Below are 27,544 nucleotides of genomic sequence, written 5' to 3' on the forward strand. Positions count from 1 at the left end.
ACATGCACTTTAAATGATGACTATAATGAAGAACCAAACAGATCCTTTGATAATTAATATAATCACAGCCTTAGTTCAGCTGTACTGACAAAGTAAGGAGATCACAAAGTGCAGTGTGGGGTTTTTGTGTTTTGCCCTTATTACTTTCATCCCATTGAAAGCTGATGAATGTAAAACCAACTGGGATTAATTAACTACAAGTGTAGGCCTGCAAGATGAGTACTCTATTAAAAATGGCTGCATATTGCTTGATTGTTTTTGACAATAAGCAAGGTGTCAGATAATCTGAAATAAATATATTTAAATATATTCATGAATCTGTTATCAAATCTGCTGGGTAAAACAGTATTAAAGTCAAAGTTAATTCAACAAATGTGCATGATTGCCAGATGTGGTTTTCCTCGGGTAATATGTGTAAGCTGTCATGTGACATGACATGCTGAATTGTTCGTGTTTCTCAGCTGACTTCTACTTTGTTGAAGTGATTTAAAAAATATCCACAAATGGGAAAACACAAAAAGAGCTTTATTTCTCTTTCAAAAGTGTGAAAGCTAAATCACAATAATAAGCACAAAATTGAATTCCCTATTTGCTGCTGTAGTGCCCATTTTCCCTGCTGATTCCTGCTCTTCCTGCTCCTATTATACTCAAGGAGTAAGTGTCTCCATAAATATCTGGGGGAGGGGAAAAAGTGAGAGGACTCTAATACACCACTTGCCCTTTGTCTTCCAAAACATCTTTGTCAGGGCACTAATAAAAAAAAGAGATTCGATGTCTATACTAAATTTAAGCTTGAATGCTCTAGGGCCAGGGTTTCCCAGTTCTCAATATCTATGCCACAGTTTTTAAGATTGGTTTTAAGCCCATCTTTAAATCTCTTTTCCTGTCCACCAACATCCCATTTTCCTTTCTTGAGTTGGGGTATCGTAACTACTTTTGGATGCAATGATCAGGCATTCATACATGTCCAGCCAAGTTGATGGCGGAGGATCATCACTTCAGTGCTGGTGGCTTTTGCTTCTTCCAGCACGCTGGCATTTGTCTGCCTGTCTTCTCAAGAGATTTGAAGTATTTTACAGAGGCAACACTGATGGAATCATTCCAGTAGTTGAGTGTGACATCTGTAGACAGTCCACATTTAGTAGGCAATGTAACAGGGTTGGGAGGACAGTGGGTTTATAAACAAGCATCTTGGTCTCCCTATGAATGCTCCGATTCTCAAACACTTTGCTTCATTTGGGAAAAAAAGCTGCACTCACAGAGCTCAGACAGTGTTGTATATCAGTGTTGACTTTTGTGGAGAGGTGGCTGCCAAGATAGTGGAAATGGTCAACATTTTCTAACATTACACCATTAAGCTGCATTTCTGGCATTGCTGAGGGATTTGCTGGTATCTGCTAAAAGAGCACTTTGGTTTTCTCAATATTCAGTGAGAGGTCAAGCTTTTTGTATGCTTCTGCAAAGGTGTTATCATTTTCATCAAACCAGGCTTGAAGTTTCTTAGACACACAAACACAGTTCCAAAGCCCTTCCACATCAGCCAATTGGCAGTCCAAAATCTGAATGAAAAAATATGTTCTGTCCTCATCTCGGACTTTCTCCTGCTCATTAGTGAGGACACAACAGGGAAAAACCAGGAGGGGAAAAAACAGGGAGGCAGCCACAGTCCAGTGGCAGTCATTAAGAAAGTGCTCTGCTATATTCTCACCAATGAGCAGAGACAAGCCTGGGATGGGGATAGGACCTTTGAACAACATTTTATTGGGGAAAAACAACTTTTTAAAAATTAGTATCTGAAACAAAATGTGCTTACTTTTTGCAAGCTTGTGGTTCATTATCCCATTGATTGGTATATTTTAGGTGTCACTATAATTTTTATCAGCAACAAATCTTTGGGCACTAAGGGTGCATCTACACTGCTCAATTAATGCAGTTTGGCACCATGTTAATGGCTATGGCTCAATGCTATAGAACCCTGGGATTTGTTGTTTGGTGAGGCACCAGCATTCTTTAGCAGAGAAGACTTTACAACATTTATTTGCCTCATAACATTGAGCCATGACAGTTAAAGTGGTGTCAAACTGCATTAATGCAACATTGTAAATGCACCCAATATAGTAATATAGTAATATCTCCAACACTCTGCCATACTCATTGTGCACACAGGGTCAGTGTGCTCACATTCCATGCCTTACAATTTATGTGACAAACAATGATCCTTAAAATCTTGGGGCCAACTCTACTAGAAAACAAGTCTAATTGAACTGGGCTGAAATTGCTTCTGGATAACTGAGATTTGAATCATGCCTCAAGCTCCTTTTCTTGGAGTTTCATTCTAAACTGTCTTGTGAGTCCCTTTCAGGAGATGTCTTCTTTTTTTTCTAAGCCTCTCCAACTCCCTAGAGTTTGTGATCTTCATTTTAGTGCCTGTTTATTCACCCTTGAGTTAGCAATGCTAGTCCTATGCAGGCGTTCAGGTTGTTCGTGGGAGGAATTAACTGTCCTTGGAGAAAGGAAAAGTGTTAAATCAATATTTTAGTGATGTATTGGTGCAGAACAGATATTTGTGTCCTATTAACATGGGTGGGTCAGTCTAGAAAAAAATGCCAACTTCACTTTTTTCATAAATGACTGGATTTTATTGCAGGTGGCAGGTTAACAATATTTTAGGAGAGCAAGGGAAAAGAACACAATTCAGTGTGACACAAGCAGCTTAAATACTAGCTCCCATTTTATTATGCCTCTCACTGCCTTTCCCGCTCTCTCAGTTGTCCTCTCTGACTGATGTAATACCCCTCTTTCCTTTGCAACCAACCAAAAAGGCTCAGTTCCATCCCCTCCCATCTGATAATTTCTTCATAAGATTCAACACAGTGGCTTCACTCTCTATCCTAGACTCAAATATGGGATGTGAGAAGAAAACAACATCTCTCTTGTGCCACTTACCATCAATTATGCATCACAGAAAGGGAGCACAGCTGTCTTCCTCTGGTATCCAGAAGAGAGGTAGTCTTAAAGCTGAGTATTGGACTGGAAGTGTGACCATTTGAGGACAGCTTAGGCAAGGGAGGACAAAATGTTCAGCTTTGCTTCTTGCCTTGGTGGGAAATATATTTCACTTGATCATATAGATTTATTTGTGAAGTTTCTCATCCACAACATGAGTCATGTGATCAGTACTGGTGAAGCTGGCTGATGGGGCAGTATGGCTTTATCCATAGATTAGCTGCTGCAGTAAGAGACTTCATCATCTGTCACTACTTGTCAATCCCTGACACAATCAATTACTTCCTCTACATCTTTGAGGGAGAAAAAGGAGACTCGCAGCTTTATGACTCATTGGTTGCCGTATATCAAGGTATTCATGAACTGTGCCAGAAAGCAAGAAATGCACTGAGAGTACAGGATCTGTTTCTGAGGCAGATGTTTCATGAAAGCTCGCAGATGAGTACCTTAAGTCTCAGAGGCATTTTGCCTCTGAGAATCAATCTGTGCTGAAAGGAATACAATCTGGCCTGTGCCACCCACCAAGATGCCAAGAGACAATGGGAAGCTCCACCCTCACCCATCAGAAAGATTATAGCATGCATGTTTGGCTATTCATCAGAGAATGCCAATTAACTGGAGTGAATTTCCTCCCTTGTTCCTGCTGTCAGAAGAAACATGCAGATACAACTACTAGCTACAAACATGCAGATACAACTACAAAACTTTGCCCCATCCATTGACTTGGGTGACTGCTTGGTTGTGTAGATTGATGGTTGGACTGTGTCCCTGCTTCTATTTCTCTCTGTGCTATTACGACATCCAAAGGTGGGATATAAATAAATGAAGTTTGTATCTAGGAATTTGGAATTAACAATTCAAATGTATTTCAATTCCATATTTTATAATTCAGTGAAACTAAAGAAAGGCCACAGGACAAAGATCTGTTCAATAATTTGCCTCAGGAAATCATTTGACTCTCTCTTCACTCTGCTCTTCCACCATCTGTGCCACATGGCAAGTTGCTTTTGGAACTTTTTCTTTTTTGGGTTTCAGTTGTAAACTGGTAGCAGGGAATTCTAAAAGCAGACGTCAAATCTTTACAGGTTTAACCTTTTGACTTTGCTTGAAATGTGAAAATGCTGTTCATAATGTTCCCGTGACTGGCAGACATAGATTCTGGGTAGGTCTATTTTTAAATATATGCATGTGATAAGGAGTGAAATAAGAATGTAATTGGTCAGCTGGAACAGCGGAAGTATCCAGAACACAGATTAATTCGAGTGCCATCTGGACCTGATGGTAAGCGCAGCTCTGATGAACAGGCACAAAACTGCAACACTATTTAGAATTAAAATGTCTCTGCTACAATTTGACCTATTAAGCTACAGCCCAAAATATCCAGATTCCACAGCCTATTTTTAGGTGCATCCTTTTGTCAAATAAAGAGCCTGTTTGTACAGAAGATACAACTAATCTCTCAGCATATGTTACCACACACAAATTGCTAGACTTTCAGCTAGGATAAATAAGGAGAAGTATCCTGCCAAAGATATGCCAACTGGTAATGCAAGGATGAGTCATTGCCATAGATGCCAGTTGGAATGTTATTAACCACAGAATCTAATAATTTGACTTCTCAAAAATGGTACCATACTTACAGAGGCATGCTACAGACAACGGATCGATAATTTCTGATTGGAATATTCTTTCTGTCCTTTCCTTTCTTTCAGTCCCGCCTTCCTTTCATTCATTTTTATCCTGCTCCTTGATTGGAAAAATCCCTGAAACTGTTTACATAAATTTGACAGTGTGAACTTGCATACCAGATTAACTGCTACGGCTTCATCCTTTGGAATCCTAGGATATATCATTTCATGAGGTATTTAGAGATTTCTGCCAAAATATGCAGTGCTTCACCAAACTACAAGTCCCAGAATTCAATAGGATGCCGCTACAGAAGTTAACAATAGTATCCGCATGTTATATTTGAGCAGAATGAAAGAGGTTGCTGGTGACAGTAACAGAACAGAGTCTTTCAGTAGAACTGGTGGAAGGTCCCTGCTTCTTGGCTCCTCTGCCTTTGTTGCAGCCTGTCAGAATGGATACTGAACATGACGGCAGATTGGGGTGAGAATTATGCAACCCACCAATGCTTTTTATGTGTCCCCTAGATATACCTTATCATTGCCAGGATAACAAATAATAAAAAAGAAAACTCATGGCTTCAGAAAGGACAATTCTTCCACATATTACATAGTATCTCTCACATATCATATTTTGGTTTCAAAGAGTATCCAATTATTCTCTTATTACCTTCTATTCCACTAGAAATGCTGAGCAATGCACTGCAAATAAAACATACCATAAAATATAAACAAAACATTTTTTAAAAGCAATTCAATTCCAACACTCTCCAAAGACAATCTTGGTTTTAAGGGCCAAAGGCCTTACAGAACAACACAGTTGTGGTTGCCTATTAGAAATACAGATGAAATAAGAGCCAGACGGGTTTGCTATGGGTGGAAATTTCAGCACTGAGGTGCTGCTAGTGAAAAATCCCTGCCTTGTGAAATCACCCACCTGGGGCCCTTCCATACAGACATATAATCCAGAATATCAAAACAGAAAAGCCCACAATATTTGCTTAGAACTGGGTTATTTGAGCCCACACTGCCACATATTCCAATTCAAAGCAGAAAATGTGGGGTTTTATTCAGCTATGTAGAAGGGGCCCTGGTCTTTTGGAGTTGGCAACTAGTAGATTTGGAAAAACAGTATTGATTTTCTGACCATTTCTGGTCTAGGATCACCCAGGAATGAACTAGATGCAACTTTTACATCCCCTACAGTTGTCTCTTTCTGCACTAGAGTAAAAAGCCTTCATGTCTTTAGCAGCTCTGCCTTCCATTTTACTTTCCTCTGATGAAAAGTGCTGTAAAGCGGTATTTTGCACAATAGCCCAGGACAGGATTTGAATACTTCAGTTGAAGTATTGAAATAGGCATAGTCCCCCCTTCCTTATTTCTTCAGATGTGAGATTTGAAGGCCCATGGCAATTTTGTCTGTATATGTGTATGTTCACTGGTTCAGCGTGGTTAGTGGGGATGAGAGACAGGGCCTTCTCAGTGGTGGCCCCTCAGCTATGGATCTCCCTCCCTAACTATTGGCTCCCTCCCTCCTTGCCTTTAGAAAAAAAAAGTTAAGCCCTGGCTCTGGGATCAGACATTCGGGAATACTGCAACTCAGAACTGATATGCAGCAACATGAAGGATGACTATAGTTTTAAGTAGATGGTTTTTAGAGTTTTTAACAGCTTATGTATTCATATGTTTCTGTTGATTTTTAATGTGTTGTATTTTATATAGTTTGTATTGCAATGTGGTACTGAAGTTTATGAATTTAGTTATTTAAGAAATTAGAGAGAGAAAAGTGCATTTATTTATTTAACTGACACCGAAGTAATATTATTAATACATGTTTTGAAAAGATGATCTAACATGTTCAGATCTGGATGAATCCATAATCACTGTACTTTACATTTTGTTAACATATGTCAATATTACAGGGTAGTTGGTGCAGTAGTCATTGGGAGCTGGCAGAGTGGAAATGCAATACTCCAGTTTAATATCTTCCCCCAAGATACTACAACTGTATTAAACCAGGGAATCGAAGCACCCACTAATCTGTAAAAATATTTTAAACTAATCTCAGTTATAGTGATAAAGCTAAGGAAACCCATTTAAGTAGGTTAGTAAGCCCCACTTAAGGTATCAGATTAAAAGATAAAGGCAAAAAAAAAATTCCCTAAACAACTCCAGAGCATATTTACACAAATCTTTCAGATGTAACTTTCAACTTTAGACATAGTTGAGATAAAAAGCAACTTTTTTCAGAATGTGAATTTTATTTAGGTTAATATTATGACCAAGGAGAGTTTCTGTGTGTATCAGAATTGATGCTAACTAACTACTCTACCTGAAAACAGGACTTGAAACCTGGGTATTGTTATTACAGGAATTATTCCACAAGGCCTTCCTATTGTTAACATGGCATATTGTTGAAGCCTTGAATACCTTGTCTTTTCAATACTCTACTTTCCTTTGGTCTAAAACACAAGATAACATTGGCTGTATTACATTTTAATAATGATTTTAAATGAATGTTAAGTGTTGTTTATATAATTTATATTTAATGTCTATTATGCTAGATGTAGATTAATTTACTGCTTTGTGTTTCTATTTATGTATTGGATTTGGCATTCAATATTTGCCGTCTTTTGTTGTAATCCACCCAGAGTCCTCTTGGGGAGAGAAGGCGGAATATTAAAAAGGTTTTACTACCTCACTACCTTTGAGGATGCTTGCCATAGATGCAGGCAAAACATCAGGAGAGAATGTCCCTAGAACATGGCCATATAGCCCGAAAAAACCTACAACAACCCAAAGTTTTATTATGATGATTATTTATTTATTAACTGCATTTCTATATTGTTTTTCCCACCCCTGGGAGGACTCAAAGTGGTTTACAACATAATAAATGGCAAATTCAATGCCTATATATATATATATATATATATATATATATATATATATATCTCAATAACATATAACTGTAGATTTAAACCATTAAAACTATAAAAACATCAAACATAGACATAAGCAGGAAACATATTATTGCTGCAATTAACAACGTAGACCCCTTCTCTCCCCCACACTTCCCATCTCTCTCTCATAGTGTTTCAGCCCTTCTTTTTATACCCTTCCCTCACCCCTCACAAGACACAAAGTTCTTTAGGTACAGATTGAATACAGAATGGGAAGGGTAAAAAATGTCCTTGGCCTTTTGGGGGGATTGTAAATGTGATATGAGGTCCTTGAGGGGGTTATCATGTTATCACTATTCTGGCAGCTAGTGGCCTCCATGTTAGTGTGCTGGTGGAAGCATTGAGAGATTTAATAATTAGAACTTTACATGAGCTATCCAAAGTACTGAATTTGTTTTTGGGAGAAAGATTCAGCACCATGGATCTCTCCTTTACAGTACAGTCACCCTCAATATCCACAAATTCAACCATCCATTGCTTGAAAACTTTCCCCAAAATAAAAATTCCAAAAAACAAATCTTGATTTTGCCATTTTATATAATGGGCCTCATTATGCTATGCCATTGTGTACAACAAGACTTGAGCATTGTGGAACCAAATCCTGGTGAATATCCACTATATGAAGTAAACTCCAGAGCAGATTCACTGTCCCATGGCACTGCCATTGAAAATATACCTGGGTGAAATGGTAGGCTGTGCATGCATCATCATCACCATTTCATATTTATCTCTCCCCATGGAAGAACAACAACATCATATTAAAATACAACTCATAACAGTTAAAAACACATAAACAGTTTAACACATGACATTGGCTCAAAAGACCATATAAGAACAATATATATTAAAACAATCAGTTGGCTTAGAGTTCATAATTTTAAAATTCATAATATAAAAATCATTTGGTTAGGCCTGTCAGAAGAGACTGGTCTTTAATGCTGTTTCAGATTCAGACAATTTATTCAGCTGTTGAGTCTTGAGAAATATTGAGGCTTGGTGCCTCAATATGTACCCTTACATGCAGCACGTGCCATATGAGCACCCCCTCCCATATCAAAAAAATTCATATAATTCCACAGAATTCAAATGCACCTCCTTGCAGGTAAGGAACTACAGTGTGATAGCCAAACAGCACAAATCCATACATATCCTCTTGAGCTCAGTGGGACTGACTCCAAGTTAAGCGCATAAAGGATTATACTCTAAATCTTGCAGAGACTGAACAGAGGAATGCAACTTCTATTTGGAAATCTTTGCAAAATATATACTTTTATGATATATTGCTCATAGCTATGATTGCAATGCTCACTGAGATATAATTTGAATCCTTTTCATTTGATATAACTACTTGCATTCCCATGTAGTTCTGTACTCAGAGAATAAAGGAATATACTTTCAAGCATAGTAATCCATAAAGCATTCTTCTTTTCAAGGTTATATCCTTGTACTGTATAAACTGTTCTTCTATGTACTGCAGCACTGAAATGAAACATACAGCATTTGAACTATTTCATTTCACTCAACTATGACTTCATCTATATTTTAGCAGAAACATTTGTTTTCTTACAGACCAGTCCTATACATCTCCTGTCAGAAGCAATCCCTGTTGATTTCCGTGGAGCTTCCTTTTGTATATGGCTGGAATGGCCCTCATGTTCTTGGTATTTATTAACTACTTTTTAAGTTTCATCCAAGCCTGGAACTTAAGGTAGCACACAAAGGTTAAAACTGACAGAGTTTAAAAAATCCACCCTGAGAGATAAGCAGGGTATCCACTGAAGAAATAAATAAACATAAACAAACTAACAATAGAATTAAAAGCAATTAAGAGAATGACCATTAAAGGAAACAACAAGTAAATAGTACCTTTAAAAGGCCTGCTGAAACAAATTAGTCTTCACCTGACTATTGAAGAATAGAAAGGAGGGCAACCACCCACTATCTGTGGCCCCTTCTACACAGCTGTATAAAATCTACATTGAACTGGATTATATGGTAGTGTGGGCTCAGATAATCCAGTTCAAAGCAAACATTGTGGATTATCTGCTTTGATATTCTGTGTCACATGCCTCTGTGGAAGGGTCCTATGAAAGGAGTCCCAGAGTTTGGGGGCAACCACCAATAAGTCCGTCTTCCCCTGTTCCTTCGAAATATAACCCTGAAAGTAGTGAGACAGAGAGAAACGTCTCCCTGAAGACTTCAAAACACAATCAGGCTCATATGGGGAAATATAATTTTTATGATAGCCTGGACCTGATGCCAAGAGCTTTTTAGGTCATCACTGAGTGCCCTCCAACACAGCCATATAATCCGGAATATCAAGGCAGATAATCCACAATATCTGCTTTGAACTGGGTTATCTGAGTCCATACTATATTATAATCCAGTTCAATGTAGATTTTATACAACTGTGTGGAAGGGCCCTGATACTCTGAATTCAGTGGATCTGTTGCAACAGGTAAGAGCTTTTCAGCAATGGAATATGCTACAATGGAATATCTCTGAAGGTTTTTAAGCAGAGGCTGGATGTCCAGCAATCTGGAGTATTTTGATTGTATTTTTGTGCATGGCAGGGAGGTTGAACTTGATAGGCCTTGTGGTCTTTTCCAACTGTATGATTTTATGGGAGCCAGTCCCAGTTAACGATCTAAATGAAGTTTTTAGGACCAGTTGAAAATTCCAAAAAAAATTCGAAGGCAGCCCCACACTAAATGCATTATACAGTATTATATAGTAGTCCAAATGAGATGGAACTAATGGATGCAGTATGTCACTGTAAAGAAGCACTAATCCCACCGCTTGTCAACAAAATTATGTGAGGAAGTATTAATCTTCTTTAATGCCGCCAATATTCTGTGAGGAACCTTCTTTTAGATATCAATTAAGCTGCCACCAATATGTTTAGAGACGCTGGTTTATGTTTCTGTTTATCTTTAGTTGTGTTGTGAGGTGACTTTGGTAGTGTGGAATGCACCAAGCATAAAAGCGATGGAGGAGGCAGGTTTGAAATATAAAGAGAACAAGTTTTATTGTTAACAGAACGTAATTGTTGCAGTTTTGAGAGTTTGAACTGGGCACAAGGCTTGATGTTACAAAATGGCTGGTTTGAGATACATTCAGACTTCTGATGTTACAATTCCACAAACCCCTTCTTTAGTGAAGTGCTTATACTACTTCAGAGTTCCCTATTGTGAATATCCACACTGTTTGCCCTATACTCGGAACAAACCACTGATCACCAGTCTTTCCTTACTGGCGATCCTTTAAACCCCCTCTGTTAGATTCTTTAACCTAAGCAATCTAACAAGGTAACACCTTCAGCTCTCTTGCTGAAGAAATATTCACAAATCCTAAGAACTACTGAATTCTCACAGCTTCACAACCCAGAGCCCTAACTGACATCTGAACTCTTCCCCGGGTCTCATCCACCGGACTGGAGCTTAACTGCCACTTTCAAACCTTTTACTCCTTTAGCTCCGCCCACCTCCTCTGCTGCCTTGTCTTGTCACCATGGCAACCTATCCCTCACAGCTAGGCCATGGCAACAAATGTAAACCACAAATACAGTTTTAAACACATTATAAATAACACTTTATAATAAACATTATAAATACAGTTTAAACACATTATAAATAACACTTTATAATAAACACATCTCTACAGTCACTATGGCCATTTCTATGACTAAGGCCAGTTTGCACCCGAGCCTTAACAATCCAAACATATTCCTGTCTCATGCAGAAAACTGATCTTCCATGCTCAGGGTAGAATCCATAAGTAAATCCAAGCTGCAAACCTGTGTTTAGAAGGGAATGCAACATCTTCCATCACAGGATGAGTTCCTATTTCCTAATCTGCCCTTTAACTGACTGGGGATATCTCAGTCTTGTCAGGGTTAAGTTACAATTTATTTGTCTTCATCCAGACTGTTACTGATGACAGGTACCTGTATATATTTCTCCATATATCCTTGGATTGAAAAAGAAAGAAGCAAAAGAGCTAGGTGTCGTCCCCATAGTAATGCCACTGGACTCTGGACTATCTCTACAGTACTACTGTTTTCATATATATGTTAAATAGAATGGTAGGCAAAAACCAAATCCTACAGTCCAACATCTATGGGTTAAACTGGAGTCCTCTAGCACCACCTTTTGGCTTCAAACCTCCAGCAAGGAAAGGAGCTATGACAGAAAGTGCATCCACATCTGATCTCATCTGTGAGATCCAGAATGAAGCCATGACTGATGGCACTGAAAACTGCTGAGAGACCTAAAAGAAGAAGCAATGACACACTACCCATATCCAGTTGTCCAATAGCATGACCAACGTGCTTTCTCTTCTATGGCCAGGCCTGAAATCAGTTTGAAATGGATCTAAAATCTAAATACTAATCTGCTTCACCAAGCTGCTGCACTTTACATATATATATATATATGGAACACTGGAAACCAAATCCTACAGTCCAACATCTATGGGTTAAACTGGAGTCCTCTAGCACCACCTTTTGGCTTCAAACCTCCAGCAAGGAAAGGAGCTATGACAGAAAGTGCTACCAACAGGTAGCGGTCCAATATCTCTGGTGGACTAAGTCCCATTATATACAATGGTGCAGTGAAATGGTGTTCCATATCTATAATTGCAAAATCAAAGTTTGCTTTTTGGAACTTCAACAAAATAATATTGTCAAGCTGTGTATGATTTGATCAATAGAAACAATCTGTGGATACACAGGGCTGACTGGACAGAGATCTGTTTATGTATTTCACCCTTTTTCATGAACATCCTTCTGAACAGAAAAAAAATGTTTTAGACTGGCAACTTAGTCATTACAGTGGCTTTGAGGGACCTCAAGGAGCTAGGCCAGAATTATACCATAAGCAGAGGGAAACTACTTTTTCTCCTGTAGTTGCCTTATAACACTTCACAGATAACACTTTGTAACAAAATCTGGAAAAAAATATGTTACTGGTTCAAAAGTGTTATTTACTCTTTAATTGTACAGTACTTACTTTGAAAGTACTTGTCATGCTCCAGAAACATTGTTTCTGTGGCTGTTGCAAACTATGCTGAATTGGTTGTGGTTCGATGAGATATTCATTGAAAAACTATAGCAAATTGTGCTGCAGGATGTTCCACAAAAACAATTTTTTGCAGTTTAATAAACTTTCCCCATGTATTTATGACAGAAGCAATTAGGAAATGACATTTATAACTCAGGAACAAAAATCATGTTAGTGTAATGGATGAATCTATGTTGCCTTCTAACATTTAATGGATAAAGCGTGACTACAGCTTTAATCAGATGAGGGGGGAAAAGATGGGGCTTGCGACTGTTAGGAATTGTGAGAGCTGAAGCTAGAATTCATGCAGTTTGACACCACTTTGACTGTCACGACTCAATGTTGTGCAATCAAGGAAGCTGTAGTTTTACAAGATCTTCTGCCTTCTCTGACCAAGAATGCCAGTCTATGCCAAACTACAACTCCCAGGCTTCCGTAGCACTGAGCCAGAGAAGTTAAAAGTGGTGTCATTCATTCTAAAGTATAGATCCACCCCAAGACTGGGATGCAAGTGGCCAAGCAATATCAGATTAAACTCATGCCAGAAACATTAAAAATTAAAGAGGTATTTTTAATTACAAAAATATGAGTCAAGCACTGAAAGGGTTAAATGGATGCAATGACTCAGCAAAAGCTGCAGTTCAATATAAGCAGGTGTAGCTGAAGCTTAGTAGCCTTCAGTCTGTGAGAAGTATCTCTGGGAGAAGGGCCTCAGTGTGTTAGTAGGCCTCAGTGGTAGTCCGCCTCAGTATGTGAGAGATGTCAGTCTGAGAGAGCCCTCAGTGGGAGAAAGGCCTAGCGTGAGAAGCTTTAATGAAAGAAGCTCCAGGTTGAAGGTCATTGCACGAGGAAGCTCCAGTGTGAAGACTGCTGTGTGTAAAAAGCTCCTGTGTACTTTGGTGTGAGAGGAGGCTTTGTGAGAGTGATGCCATTTATCTGCATAAGAAAGAAGCCCAGCTTGGAAACAAAGAAAAAATATTATTAAAAATATAAAAAATATTTGTGTTATGGAAACCTTGTTCTTGCAAATTGGGTAACCGTATTATTTTACTACAAAGAAAGAAATGGAAAGAAAGTTATGGAAGACATAACTTTTTGTTCCTTTTATCACTTGTGGCAACTGGTGCTGGGTCATGTTGCTGCTAATAAGTTACTCTGCTATACATCGATGGGGAAAGTCTTTTGTTATTAAACTCACTCGTCCAATAGATCGACCTGGCAAAAGTTAATGTTAATGAGGATAACCAAGCAGACAAAAAAAAAAAAAAAAAAAAAAAAAAAAAAAAAAAAGAAAAGAAAAGAAATGAGGCTGCAGCAGGTTGCTTCTGCCTGAGTCTAAAAGACATGAATATTTCTTCCTATCTTTTCCTTTCCTCTTCTTGAGCTGAGTGAGTACAAACTACTTCTATATTTTGAATTCAGTTTAGAGCAATTGAAATAAGCTGATGATAGAGGGGGAAAACGGGAGGAGAGAGAAACTGGGACATTTTTAAAAGCAGTCTAAAAAGGGCCACAAGGGATTAGTGGTGTTTGACCCTGCCAGGTCAGGACAGTGGGAAGGCCTGTCTTTTTCATCCACCTCCCTCTTGGGTTCAACACAGTACATAAAGGAACAAGAGCTGCGATGATCCTCCTGCTGCCTCCTCGGCTTCGCTTCTGAAATGAGTGCAGAGTCCCCCCTCCCCACTGCTGAGGAAGCCACGCCCACCCAATGCCTCCCTAATCAGGCCCGCCTTCCTCCATCACGACCCATAGAGATAAGAAAAGAATATATCGCTGTTTGAATGTGAGACTTCCGGGTTTCTTTAGATCCACTTTCCCCTCCTTTCTGTGATTGGACTGAAACCTTTAGAATGAGAAACAAACAAATAATAGAAACTACGGTCTTTCTAAGCCCTAAATGCAGTTTGAAACAGCATTATATGGTCACTGTGGACTCATCTTTTACCAGCAACGAGATCTTTACCTGAGTCATGAGCTTGCGTGACTCTATAACATTCATATCTCTTTGCCGAACGGTGGGGTGGGGGGAGCGGTCTATCCGCTTACCGGAAGTGACGCAATGCGCTGTCAAAGCTCCCAGTCCGTCAGCAGCGAGTCAGAAGGTCCGGAGAGTAAACAAGCTTTGCGTCGCCATCTCCGTCTTTAAAGGTCTCGGCCAAGAGCAAGATGGGGGCCGTGCTGGGCCTCTGCTCCATGGCGAGCTGGGTAATGTGCCGAACCTTTCCTTTTCGCCTTTCTTTCTTTCTTTCTTTCTTCGCGAACCCATTACGGAAAGGGGAAAGGGGGAGGTGGCTGCGCCGAAGGGCCAGAACTACCAGAATCAGAGGCTTCTCCCCAGGCGCATGCGCAGTGAGGGCCTCCAAGGCTTTTCTCCCCCCCCCCCCCGGTCTTTTCTAAGGCAGCCTTTTCTTGGCACCGCCTACAATCTTTTCCCTTTGTTCTAAGAAAGCAGAATAGCTCTCTCGTGTAATTTTAAAAGCATGGGGATCAGCAGCATATGTGGAAATATTAAGGATAATAATAAGTATCTTGTACACTTTATTTCTCAGCTTTGAAAGGGTTCAATGGTACATGAAGGTGGATTGTAGCATTTTGAAATACTCGACTTCCCATCTCCAGCAACCCCTTGATACAACATCTTGGCAAAGACGCCAGAAATTCCTTTGGGAAAGAGGAGGCGTTGTATAAATGCCCTTCTGTTTTAAATCATAATTGTTTGTCTTTTTAACTCACATATGCTTTTCAATACATATTTTTTTCTGCTGCTGCTGCTAAAGGTTAGTGAAGCAGCAGCAGCAGATTTGGAGGCAATATAGGAAGGGCGTTGTAGAAAAAAAGGAGGGGAGCATGTTGCCAATTCTTTTACAATGGCAAAGAAATGTCTCAGATGTCTGTCTGCACCAGTTATCTAGAGAGGAATATCCAGCATCTTCAAGACATGCTGAGGGTTCCTACCCAATCAGCCCTTAAATTAAGATACGAGTAAAATACATCTAGCAGTTCTTCTTTTCTCTCTCACCTTGATAATACAATGCTAAGGGTGTGTCTACATTGTAGAGTTAATGCAGTTTGACACCACTTTAACTGCCACAGCTCGCTACAATCATGGGAGTTGCAGTTTAGTGAGACCCCAGCAGTCTTTGGCAAAGAAGATTAAAGACTGTAAAATTACAACTCCTATGATTCTATAGCAGGCATGGGCAATTTTGGCCCTCCAGGTGTTTTGGACTTCAACTCCAACAATTCCTAACAGCCGTTTACTGGCTGGGATTTCTGGGAGTTGAAAACCAAAGCACCTGGAGGGCCGAAGTTTGCCCATGCCTGCTCTAGATCCAAAGGGAGAAATGGTCCTCCAGACAGTGTGCACCAATGCATATGTTGGGCTTTATAGGCCATGACCTGTACTTTGAATTGTGCCCAGAATGACAAAATAGGACTGAAGTTTGTCCATACATATTCTATAGCCTTGAGCTATGGCAGTTAAAGTGGTGCCAAACTGCATACTTAGTCAGCGAATAACTTGGATGGGAAAGGAAGACATGGATTCATTTAAAATGACTCACTATTCATCGAGCTGTGGCTAGTCATTTCTTAATGATTGTCAACCATCTATTGATAGCAGTCAGCTAAGCTTGGTAACTAAAAGAATCTCAACCAATAACATTAAGAGAGTCTCTGTAGTGCAGGAGCTACCAGAGTTTGAAGGCATCTCAAGAAATAATCTTTTTGAATTTTTAGTCCCATGACACTATTTATATGTAGATAGGAGCTCATCATTTTTTAATAATGTATGCTAGGTGCAGAAATAATTATGAAGGACAAATTCATTGTGGTTCTGACAAGCCCCACATTAAAAGAATGTCATCTATGAGAGAGAGACAGAACAATACATAATGTATCTGGGCATTGGGAAGTATCATACAAAATTGGCACACTTATTGACTGGACTGAAATAGATCTGAAAGGAATTTTGTTCTCTGGGGTGCATCTCTTTTGTAGTAGATGTGGGATAGGAAAATAATGCTGTCATACTAGGAAAAGTAGAACCCAGTAGAACATTTTTAAAGGTTTTTCTGGCTTTAATGTTGCAGTATTCTTTGGATTTTTAACTGCATAATAAAGAATTGATTGAATTTTGTGGTGAAATCTGGAAAGCTAGTCAGGTAGGAGTTTAACCTGGGACTGAAGAATACAAAAATGTACTTTCCAAATGTCCATGTATCCATTCCAAACCATATTGAGTAATAGAGTTAAGGAAGGAAAAGTTCATGGGAATTTGTTTTCTTTAGGATTGCAGTCAATTATATCATGTCAAATTGGGTTTACCATCAACTAAGTATGTAAGGTTTAAATGCAACTTGGGGAATTAAGGATTTATTTTTCACAGCAGAATATATCTGCGCAAAACTGAAAGTTGGAAAATGCTGGTGTTTTAGCTTTTAGTTGACTGGCACTGTGCATCATGCAGGCTACTGCTTTCAAAAGAGGAGAGGGATGATTAGGAGCTTTTAAAATTATTGGCTTTCTTTACTTAAGGACAATCACAATCACTTGAGTAATGGAAATGTGATATTGTTTCTGCTGTATCAGAGTATTTATTCCTTGTATTTGGCTTGTTAGAATAATGACTCAGGAACACTGTTCATATTTGTCTATGTTTTCATGTAGAAACTTTGTACCTCAAATAATGGCCAAAATGGATGACATAGGATAAGACTTGCTACTGAAAAATACCTTTGTTATGAGGTTATTCTGAAATACTGCAGAAACCAGTCCTGATTCCTAATTTTTTTCTTGTTCTTTTTCCACTATTTTTTTCATAGATTCCATGTTTATGTGGCAGTGCCCCATGTTTACTGTGCCGATGCTGCCCCAGTGGAAATAACTCCACTGTAACAAGGCTGATATATGCACTGTTTTTGCTTCTTGGAGTCGCTGTGGCATGCGTGATGCTGATACCAGGAATGGAAGAACAGCTGATGAAGGTCAGTTTACTTCTGAGGCAACAAGATTGATTTTGTTGACATAAATGCTGTTGCCTGGAATTTACTTAGACTCCCTTATGTGATCCAGAGAATCACTTGCTGTAGAACTTCATATCTGCCATTTCTGTTTAGGAAATTTCTGGAATACTTTTTGTCTATATATCAGGAGTGAGTGACTACCCAGTGTCTGTGGGCTGCACAACAAGCATCTAAAGCAGTGGTTCTCAACCTGTGAGTCCCCTGGTGTTTTGGCCTATAACTTCCAGAATCCCAGCCAGTTTACCAGCTGTTAGGATTTTTGGAACTTGAAGGCCAAAACATCTGGAGACCCACAGGTTGCGAACCACTGACCTAAAGGTTGCTTCATCCCTCACACTTTGTCTTCTAGGGAACACTCTGGCAATTTTATCTTGTCCCCTTCTCACTGTTGAGGCTGTTTTAGGCCAGGAAAAACCCCTTTCCAAATCTGAAAGTGAAGTGGAAGTCACATTTGCTTTTGAAAAGGTGCCACAGGCCTGAACTAGCCTGGTCAGAGCCAAACATGGAACATTGATTCCCACATCATCAAGGGGATGTGAGGGAAATTTTAAGAGAATGGGATTCCTTGAGGGGAACTTTGGGGTTTGAGTGGGGTATCCCTAGGAGCCACAAAAACAGCCTTTGGGAGATATTTTACTTACTGGCATTGTGAATATAGGTTGCCACCTAGTTTTCAACCTTTTCTTTTTTATGAGTCTTTCGTTATAGTATTCTAATAATTAGCATGGGGAAAAATCAAGTAGGGTTATCTGCACAAATACCAAGTGATGAACAGACAGTGAAATGATACTGTTGTAACCATAAGAATTTGAAGGTTAGGGGTTTTCATTTATTCATGTTAATATGATTAGTGCTATTTCTTACAGATTCCTGGATTTTGTGATCATTCTGTGCACTGTGATGTTCTAGTGGGGTACAAAGCTGTGTATCGGGTCTGCTTTGGTTTGGCCATGTTTTTCCTCCTGTTCTCCTTATTGATGATCAAGGTGAAGAGTAGCAGTGATCCAAGAGCATCAGTGCACAATGGGTAAGAAGACGATAATTAATTTTATAATGTGTTGCTGGACGCTCTTACCTTTATGAGTAGCTCTGTTGAAAAGAAAATACTTGATGTTCAGAACCACCATTCATGTGAAAAGCAAAAGATATTTCTGTATAAAACTGTATAAAATTTTTGCCAAGTATAAAAGCTCTTTGTATGCTAGTTTAATAATTGTGACTACTAAGTCCTGAATGAAATTATTTGAAACTGCTTCTGGAAGATATTAATGGTTTTGGTCCATCAGAACTAGAAAGCGTTTTAGAATGCCAGCTGATGTGCAAACTTTTTTGAGGGCTAGGACAACATCATTGGATCTGAGATAAACATATTTTTCCTTAAAACAGAATCTCTTAGAAATTCTTAAGCAAACATGATTGGAGTTTCGAAAAATACAAAATGTATTTATTCACAGTGATATACTTCAGTTCTAAATATGCTGTTAAACATGTTAGGAACATAAGTTTTTCTGTAGCTAGGAGTAAAACTTCAGTGCAAAAAATAGATCTTTTCATGGCCGCTCTCAGAATCTTCTGTAGAGCATGCTAGTAAGAGAGAATTCTGAAAATCGTTGTCCCAACAGATTTTTCCAAATTGTGAGTATCATGATATAGATATGGAATGCTGGCCTAGTAGTTATTTTAATCTGAAACTGTGTGTGAATTTTTATAGGTCAGAATGCTGTCTTTCACTAATCAGCCAGGTCAGACTAAACTGATGAGGTTTGCAATTGCTTTCTGCCTGTTGTGCACTTTCTCTCTCTCTCATGGCACCTTCAGTCTTTTAAGTATATTAGTTTGCTTCATACCTTGTTTTGAAATATTTTTTTTGTTCTACAATTTGTAGGGTAATAATATGGTTTTAAAATTTAAATTCCCTGTGTCTATATATATATATATATACCACACAATCAAATTACTGACCACCTTTTCTCTAGGAGGCTCTATAATCACTCCAACCATTCAGAAATTCTTTTATAATAAATTTCCATTTAGCAGTGGGAAAATGCAACTGAGGCTAATACCCAAGGCTGTCATTCTGTGGAATCCATAGCTTAGTTGAGATACTTAAGTCCAATATCTTTACAGTTTTGGATGTTAATACTAGAACCCAGATATTTGAATAGAATTACAATATAAAAAGGCAGGTATGATCTACATCTACCAATATCTGCTGAATGTTTTCAGAAATGTTGGGTTTTACCATTTCCTGCACAAGCTGTATAAATTGCATTGTTTAAATACGGTTGTTTTAAGTAATAAAAATGATTGTGAACTTTACAATATTGATTACTTGCAAATACACATTCAAAAATATTATTATAACCCTAACTTGGTGATTTCCCCTCCAGATTCTGGTTCTTTAAATTTGCTGCAGCAGTTGCTATTACAGTTGGTGCATTTTTCATTCCTGAAGGACCCTTTACAACAGGTAAAACTGCATCATAAGTTGTTTATTTAAAACAGAAAGTCTACAAAAGTTCTGAGTCTTCTTAGTGAAAGAAGTAGATAGACCTTTGGCTGAACCCCTTAATTTCTCCCTCTTAATCTAGCGTTATGTAACTGCATTTGCCAATGGTTGTCCTTTTTGCCTCTCCCACTCTTTTTTCTGTGTACCTTTCCATGGTTGGTTTTAAATCTGTGTGCCACAGATTTGCCTGCTTCTTCCAATTAAATGTTTTAAAACAAAAAGTATGCTTTGGCTCTTAATCAGTAATAAAAAATCTTAGCCCATGAAACCAATTTTTTTATACAAAGTTAATATGTTCTTGTTTATTTTTCTTCTCAGTTTGGTTTTATGTAGGCATGGCAGGCGGTTTCTGCTTCATTCTTATCCAGCTGGTTTTACTTATTGACTTTGCCCATTCCTGGAATGAGTCTTGGGTGGAAAAAATGGAGGAAGGCAACTCGAGATGCTGGTATGCAGGTATGCAATGTCATTTTTAATTTTTTAAAACAAACTTGAGATGTACGATACCTACATTTAAAATAAATTTCAAATACTGTTGCTACTGTTTGTGTCTAAGTTGTTTGCAGGAGTGAATAATCTGCCCTTGCATACCCTCACATCTTCCTTACATCCCCAATAAAAGATAATATAAGGCTCTTATTTCCAGAGCTCTCCCAGTACTAATCCTCCGATATTATGAATTCAGGTTGCTTCTGACTTGTTGGGTAGCTTCTGGCCCATGGACCTCATGTGGCACATTAAGCTTTCCTAACCCAGTCTGCAAAAGCTCTCTCTTAGGCTCCTAAACCTGCAGTACACAGAGGAAAGAGCTTGTATAAGTGCTGCTGCATATTGTGAGATGCAGGTTCCCCATTAGAGATGTAATTTTTTAAGAAATATTGAAGCCATTGGGGGATGGGGAGATTTTTTTTTAAAGTTGATAAAAATGTGATAATACACTCTTTTGAAGATTGAATTGCCCTTTGTTAGTTCAGGGACATAAGTTGTATACATAAAAAAATACAATTATTTAATGTTGTTTGGAATAAAATTATCATGTCTGGTGTATAAGAAGTCAGGTTTATTCATACAATAGTTACAAGTGGGATTCTTCTTTGGGAACAGATATATATATATATATATATATATATATATATATATATATACACACACACACACACACACATACATACACACACACACCCCACCTTCCTCTCACAACACCCAGGAAAACCATCATCATTAATAAGACAGAAAATGGCTTCATCTCCTTTAGTATTCCCTAATGTCAAGGAGATAAAAAGCATTCATCCTCATGAAAAGAACTGAAGAAAGAATACAAAAGCCCGGAACTGCAATGACTGGATATTATACATTGCTGTACATATTGCTATTCCAGTTTTAGGAATAATATTAACTTTGATGAAGTAAATATGTTGTTTTAAACATTTTATTCTCCATCTTATCAAAAATATTCCATGACTCAAGCTTTTTGATTTTAATTTCCCCTGTTTTCCAGAAAAAGGGCTTTAGAACAAGAAAGAAAAATGTCCCTGCATCTCAATTCCCCATCAAATATTCTCCATCCTGCTCTAATATGAAAGACTCTCGGTCTACAAATTGGGTGCTCATTGTGGGGTTGTCTGTCTGATGAATCTAGCTTTCATGCCTAACTATTTGGTACTGTGATGAATTAACTGTGGAGAAATGTTGCAGTTTTGCCTGTTCTCCTTGGACAACAGTAATGGAATTACCTTGCAGGAGTTTATAGATTGCATTCTACTCAGCCCTAGGATTTGGTTAATGGTGCACTTTAGTATAACTTGTTCAAATGTACCAATAAAGTTAAATTTCCCCCTTGCTTTCAGCTTTGCTGTCTGCCACAGCCCTGAACTATCTTCTGTCTCTGGTGGCAGTGGTCCTCTTTTATGTTTATTATACTCATCCAGAAGGCTGTTCTAATAACAAGGCATTCATCAGTGTCAATATGCTGCTGTGTATTGGAGCATCTATAATATCAATTTTGCCTAAGATCCAGGTATGAGGTTACATTTAGTAAAATGTTGTTGAAAACCTGATGAATGCTTTGTCCAGTTAATGCAATACTGTTTTGCCTGCTTTTTGTGCATAGGAATCACAGCCAAGATCTGGCTTGTTGCAGTCATCTGTGATTACAGTTTACACAATGTATCTAACTTGGGCAGCAATGACCAATGAACCAGGTAAGAGGCATTCATTTATAAGCCAAATCCTCTGAGCTAAATTTCACTATAGGGGAGAGATAACTGCTGAAATAAGCTTAGCCTGTTGATATATTACTAAGCTTTCAGATGGCCCCTTGTGAAGAATATTCACGTTATATCAGTGGATGTAAAATCAACAGATCTTCGGCTTCTTTGGAACAGAAGAATCATAGATATACCTAGGACCTAAAGCAGGCATGGGCAAACTTTGCCCCTCTGGGTGTTTTGGACTTTAGCTCCTAGAAACCCCAGCCAGCTTACTGGCTGTTAGGAATTGAGGGAGTTGAAGTCCAAAACACCTGGAGGGCTGAAGTTTGCCCATGCCTGATCAAAACCAACCAAAAGCAAAAACTTTACCTTCTATTCCCAGAGTTCTAAACCAGAAACCAGTAAATACTAACAATGAACTGAGCAGCCTGAGCAGTGCTAGATCTGTTGTGAGGATATCCAAACTGAGAACATGCAAACTTATGAGACAAGTTTATTTACAAAACAGTAGTACATTAAAAATACTGAAAAGGAATAATAATAATAAAGAAAATATATATATATATATATATATATATATATATATATATATATATATATATAAGCTGTAGATAGTAAACTCCTTGAAGCATGGTGTGTGTGTTGGTGCAAAAAAAAAAAAAAGGCATGAAAGCCTCCTGCAGGCCACACATCACCCGCTCCTGTGTTACGTGTTGCTTCTCGACTCCCCACCCAAACTTTGATGGTTAAATGTTGTGTGCCCAAAATTTCATATTTTTCCTGTTTGTAAGGTCCAAAGCTGAGATTTGCCTTTCATTAGAAACACATGTCTGGAGTAGGTTGAGGCCTTCTGACTTCCACTTCTGTCTTTACCAATCTAGACCGAGAGTGCAATCCAAGCTTGCTCAACATAATTGGCTATAATTCCACAAGCACTCCAAGTAAGACTGGATTTGTCCACTGGTGGGATGCTCAAGGAATTGTAGGGCTGATCCTGTTTTTACTCTGTGTTCTGTACTCGAGGTGAGTAGAACTTCTGGAAATGCTTTTACATTTATCAATGTTTGAAAAATATCCAAATCGTGCATCCAATGACACTTGTTTCTTTTTCTGATGGCAGCATCCGGACATCCAATAACAGTCAAGTAAATAAACTGACTCTGACCAGTGATGAGTCAACCTTGATCGAAGATGGACTTCCGAGGAGTGAAGGCTCTCTTGATGATGGGGATGATTACAATCGTGCTGTTGACAACGAGAGAGATGGAGTTACCTACAGTTACTCATTCTTCCACTTTATGCTTTTCCTTGCTTCACTTTATATCATGATGACTCTCACCAACTGGTACAGGTATGAGATTTGTAGATTGGTTTTGGTAGTGCTGATCTCAGCAAAGGTTGGGTATGGGGTGGAGAAGCAAGTCAAGGACTGAAGATAGGACCTCTACAAAGAAATGGGGCCCTGCCCCTTTCCTCACCAAAATTTTAACAATAAGGATTCAGTTGCATATACCAGGGCTCCTCAAACTTTTGAATTGGAGGGCCAGTTCATGGTCCTTCAGGCTGTTTTGGGGGTGGGGGGAGACTATAGTTGCATGTGTACGATCACCGCACACATGCAACTATGGTCCTCTTCCCCCTCCCCCCATCTGTACATGCATGTAGGAAGGAAGGAGGCTCCCTCCTCTCTAGTTACTTCTCCTTGCTTGATCCCCCCAGCCCTCTTGGTACTTCAAAGCCCCCCACCCTGCCGCTTTTCTGTTCCTGCACATCACACCCCAAGCGCTGGAGCAGGAAGTTTTCCTCTTCAGGCATAGGGTGCAGGGGCTGGACCAGCCAGCTCTCCAACACATAGGCAGTGACTAACTTTCCTTTCCCTGTTTCCTAAATGCACTTACACGTGCAACTATAGTCCAGTCCTCCAACAGTCTATGAGTAAATGCGTGGTGGTAGCAGCAGCAGGGGCTGAAAAAAATGACTTTGGTGGGCTGGATCCAGCCATAGTTTGAGTTTCCTTGGCATAGACTATACCATGGAAGTATAAACTGAAAGTGTTATCTGAAAATTGGGCGGAGACAACTTCTGTAAGCCTTTCCCTTTTTTAAGAGGAAAAAAAAATAAGTAATTATTTTTGGATAAAGGTTCTGTAAATGATGCAGTAAACTCATCTTGTTTCCTTTCCTCATCTTTCATAGCCCTGACCCTACTTCTGCATCAATGACCAGTACATGGCCATCCGTCTGGGTGAAGATTTCTTCCAGCTGGATTGGGATTGTTCTCTATGTGTGGACTCTGGTGGCTCCACTTGTTCTTACAAACCGCGAATTTGACTAAGCCAGGCATCATATCTATAAGCTTTGCTTACCTTTTGTTGCTTATTGAAGCTGACAGTATTTCGCACTAGGATGTAACTGTACATACATGTGTGTAGTATCAGTGTGCATTAGTCTGTCTTAATTCTGCATGTTTGCTTTTAAATCATACCATATTGCCATTTCGATTATTCTTTTCTAGGTGAGCTTGATGACGTGTACTAGTTACAGGGCCAAAACACATGGTAGTAATGCTTTTGTGAGTTACATGCAACATAATGCTTGTAGAAAACATAGATGAGGTGGTGGTGTTCTGTTGGTGATTTAATGTTGCACTAGCCTAGCGGTGGTGCGAATGATAGTAAACTACCTAGACAAATGACACCTAATCAACTTGTGAAGGCGTATGATGAAAGCATTTCTGTGATAGATCAATATTGTATTTGACACTTTTGCAAGACTGAAAATGCTGTTTCTACAAGTGATAGCTTTGCTGTAGCAGAATAACAGCTTTGGATATCATCTGTGGCACATTTAAAACAGTATCCCCTGCTGCTACTTTCCACTTTGACACAAATGCTAGAAGTTCCTACCCATTTTGATGTCTGCTATTGTATACTAAGGCTGAGTCAGAATGAGATGTTTCTTTTCATTAAACTATTCACACAAAGGGCTTCCCTCACTTAAGTCAGTAATCTTTCAGAGAAGCAGTTGAAAATTAATGTTTTCTCTCCTTTTTGGTAGTATCTACAGAGCCACCTGCCATGTGTTGGTGGGAAATGTTATACTTTAATACAAAGTTCCCACAGATGACCCAGCTACTGGAGACTCCTGCATCTTGGCATGTGTCCTCAAAAGTATTTTAATGACTGTAAATTGGGAAAATATTTCATGTTATAATCTGATGGGGTGGAGGTACAAACAGTGTTCGAAATAAGCTAGGGTTGTCTCTATCAGCCTTTGAACTTGATTGCAGAAGTTAATTTTAGTAATAATTTTTACATTATAATGTTCTTGTTGGTATAATATTAGCCTTGTTCTAAGATGGAATACTAAAATTTATTACTTTTGCATTCATGATGTGTGCCATAGAAAAGAGGGAATTGAGGCTATGGAAGAAAGGAACTTCTGAGGTTATTGCATTGTGGATGATTGTTTGGAAACCTCTGATGCAGAATATGAATTGATTACCTAGGTTAAGATTAACTGGCCTATGGGAGTTGGGAACTTGGCTAAATAAGCAGTGCAGAAGCAAAGGAGTCTCAGATTTGTCAATAAGCTCATGAGCCATAGTTGAACAAGTTTCAGAGAATACAATAATGGAGGAAGGAGCAGGACTAATAGAGAGGGAAATAATGTATTTGTGCTTCAGTGGTTATAGCCATGAAACTGAAATAATTGAATGAAATAATCAATGAAATAATATTTTAGTTGACTGATGGAGTTGGTTGTGCAACTGCTTTGAGCATCCAAGAAAACAACAGCCTCTTGCATCCTGCAGAACAACTGTGGCTGAGGTGGGTGGGTGGTGGAACTTGTAAGTTTGTATTTACAGCACAAATTCCTCATCACACTTGCCCCCTCAAAGAGCCTGACTCCAAATTCAGACATTCAGAAAACAACTGGCTATAGGCAGCAGAGCCAACTGCTGACAGTGGCTTTTCTTCCTCCTACTTTTCATTTTGGGCTATAGAGGGTATCCCTTCAACATCAAGGTGTTACTCTAGTTATGGTTTGAGTTGCTGAATTCTAGTGTCAGACTGCTCTTGTTTTATTTATTTCAGATGGAGAGGTGTAAAGAGATTTGGTTGGATGCACTCTGCCTGTTGAAGGATCGAATTTCTGTTCTAAGCTTAGGGTCTTTACTAAAAAGAAAAGGAACATTTCTTTTTAAGGTTACATTTGGAATTGTGAGAAACTTGCATGGATGTGCACCATGAATATTAGTTGTCATTTTGCCTGGTTTTACTTTTACGTGCAGTGTACAATTAGTGCAATCTAATAGTGCATGTTCTTAGATGCTTTGTTTTTGTATTCCTTTGATACTATGAGTTTTATTTTTTTAACTTAATCACTCCTTGAAAATATTTAGCATTAGTAATAATTGCAAGAACTTGAAAGATGAAGTTGGCTTGAGAAGCCAGTGGTTTTAAGCAGAAGGGCAGTAAATTATGCTTTCATGCACCCTTGTGGCTCAGATATACTTTTTGGGGATTGCTGAGCTTTGTTTGAAAGTCAAAGATAGCTATGCCTTTTTTTCACTTAAACCATTCTGGATACATTGCCAAGTATTGTTTTTAGTTGAGCAGCTGTATTCTACAGCTGACCATTACAAGGTTGTAACTGATACTTTTGTCCGATGCCATTTTATTTTCAGTGTAATCTAGTACTGCTGCTAGTCCTTTTTGTGTCCATTGCCAGCAGTCGATTTTACTCAGAAAATCCTTTGTCTACAATACCTGGAAACCTCTAGGTCTGTTTTGTAGCTTAGTGTATTTTGTAAAATTGTGTTTACTGCTTTAACTGGAAATATAATTATAGCTTGCTCCAACTGAAAATTGTCAAAAGTGGGATAAAACAGATGTTTTAACTTCAGCATTCTTTACCCTGGTGTGCATTTTATGAGTATTAATATTTCCATGTCTATTCAAAATCATTGTAATATATACTGAAAGGCTAGGATCATTATGAATGAAATGTGGAAATAATTTTAATATTTAGTCATATAAGATTGTGTATGCTGTATACTGTCAATAAACATTCACACAACATGGCTCTTTAATCTTAATGTGTCTGCTGCACCAGTAAGTTTCATGTCATTGGCCTGTACTGGAG

General features: G+C 38.6%; 1 protein-coding gene across 1 annotated transcript; it reads left to right on the forward strand.

Annotated features, from left to right (window-relative positions):
* Positions 1-14,699: 14,699 nt before the first annotated feature.
* SERINC1 (serine incorporator 1) lies at positions 14,700-27,482 on the forward strand. Its single transcript, XM_060753269.2, has 10 exons — positions 14,700-14,859; positions 17,478-17,639; positions 18,545-18,705; positions 20,069-20,148; positions 20,506-20,643; positions 22,035-22,204; positions 22,298-22,388; positions 23,279-23,420; positions 23,518-23,748; positions 24,593-27,482. Exons 1-10 carry the CDS (start codon positions 14,821-14,823, stop codon positions 24,729-24,731), a joined length of 1,353 nt encoding a protein of 450 aa, XP_060609252.1. The 5' UTR covers positions 14,700-14,820; the 3' UTR covers positions 24,732-27,482.
* The last annotated feature ends 62 nt before the right edge of the window (positions 27,483-27,544 follow it).

This window comes from Anolis sagrei, chromosome 1 (genome assembly GCF_037176765.1).
Source record: "Anolis sagrei isolate rAnoSag1 chromosome 1, rAnoSag1.mat, whole genome shotgun sequence".
In the NCBI taxonomy this organism is placed as follows: domain Eukaryota; kingdom Metazoa; phylum Chordata; class Lepidosauria; order Squamata; family Dactyloidae; genus Anolis; species Anolis sagrei.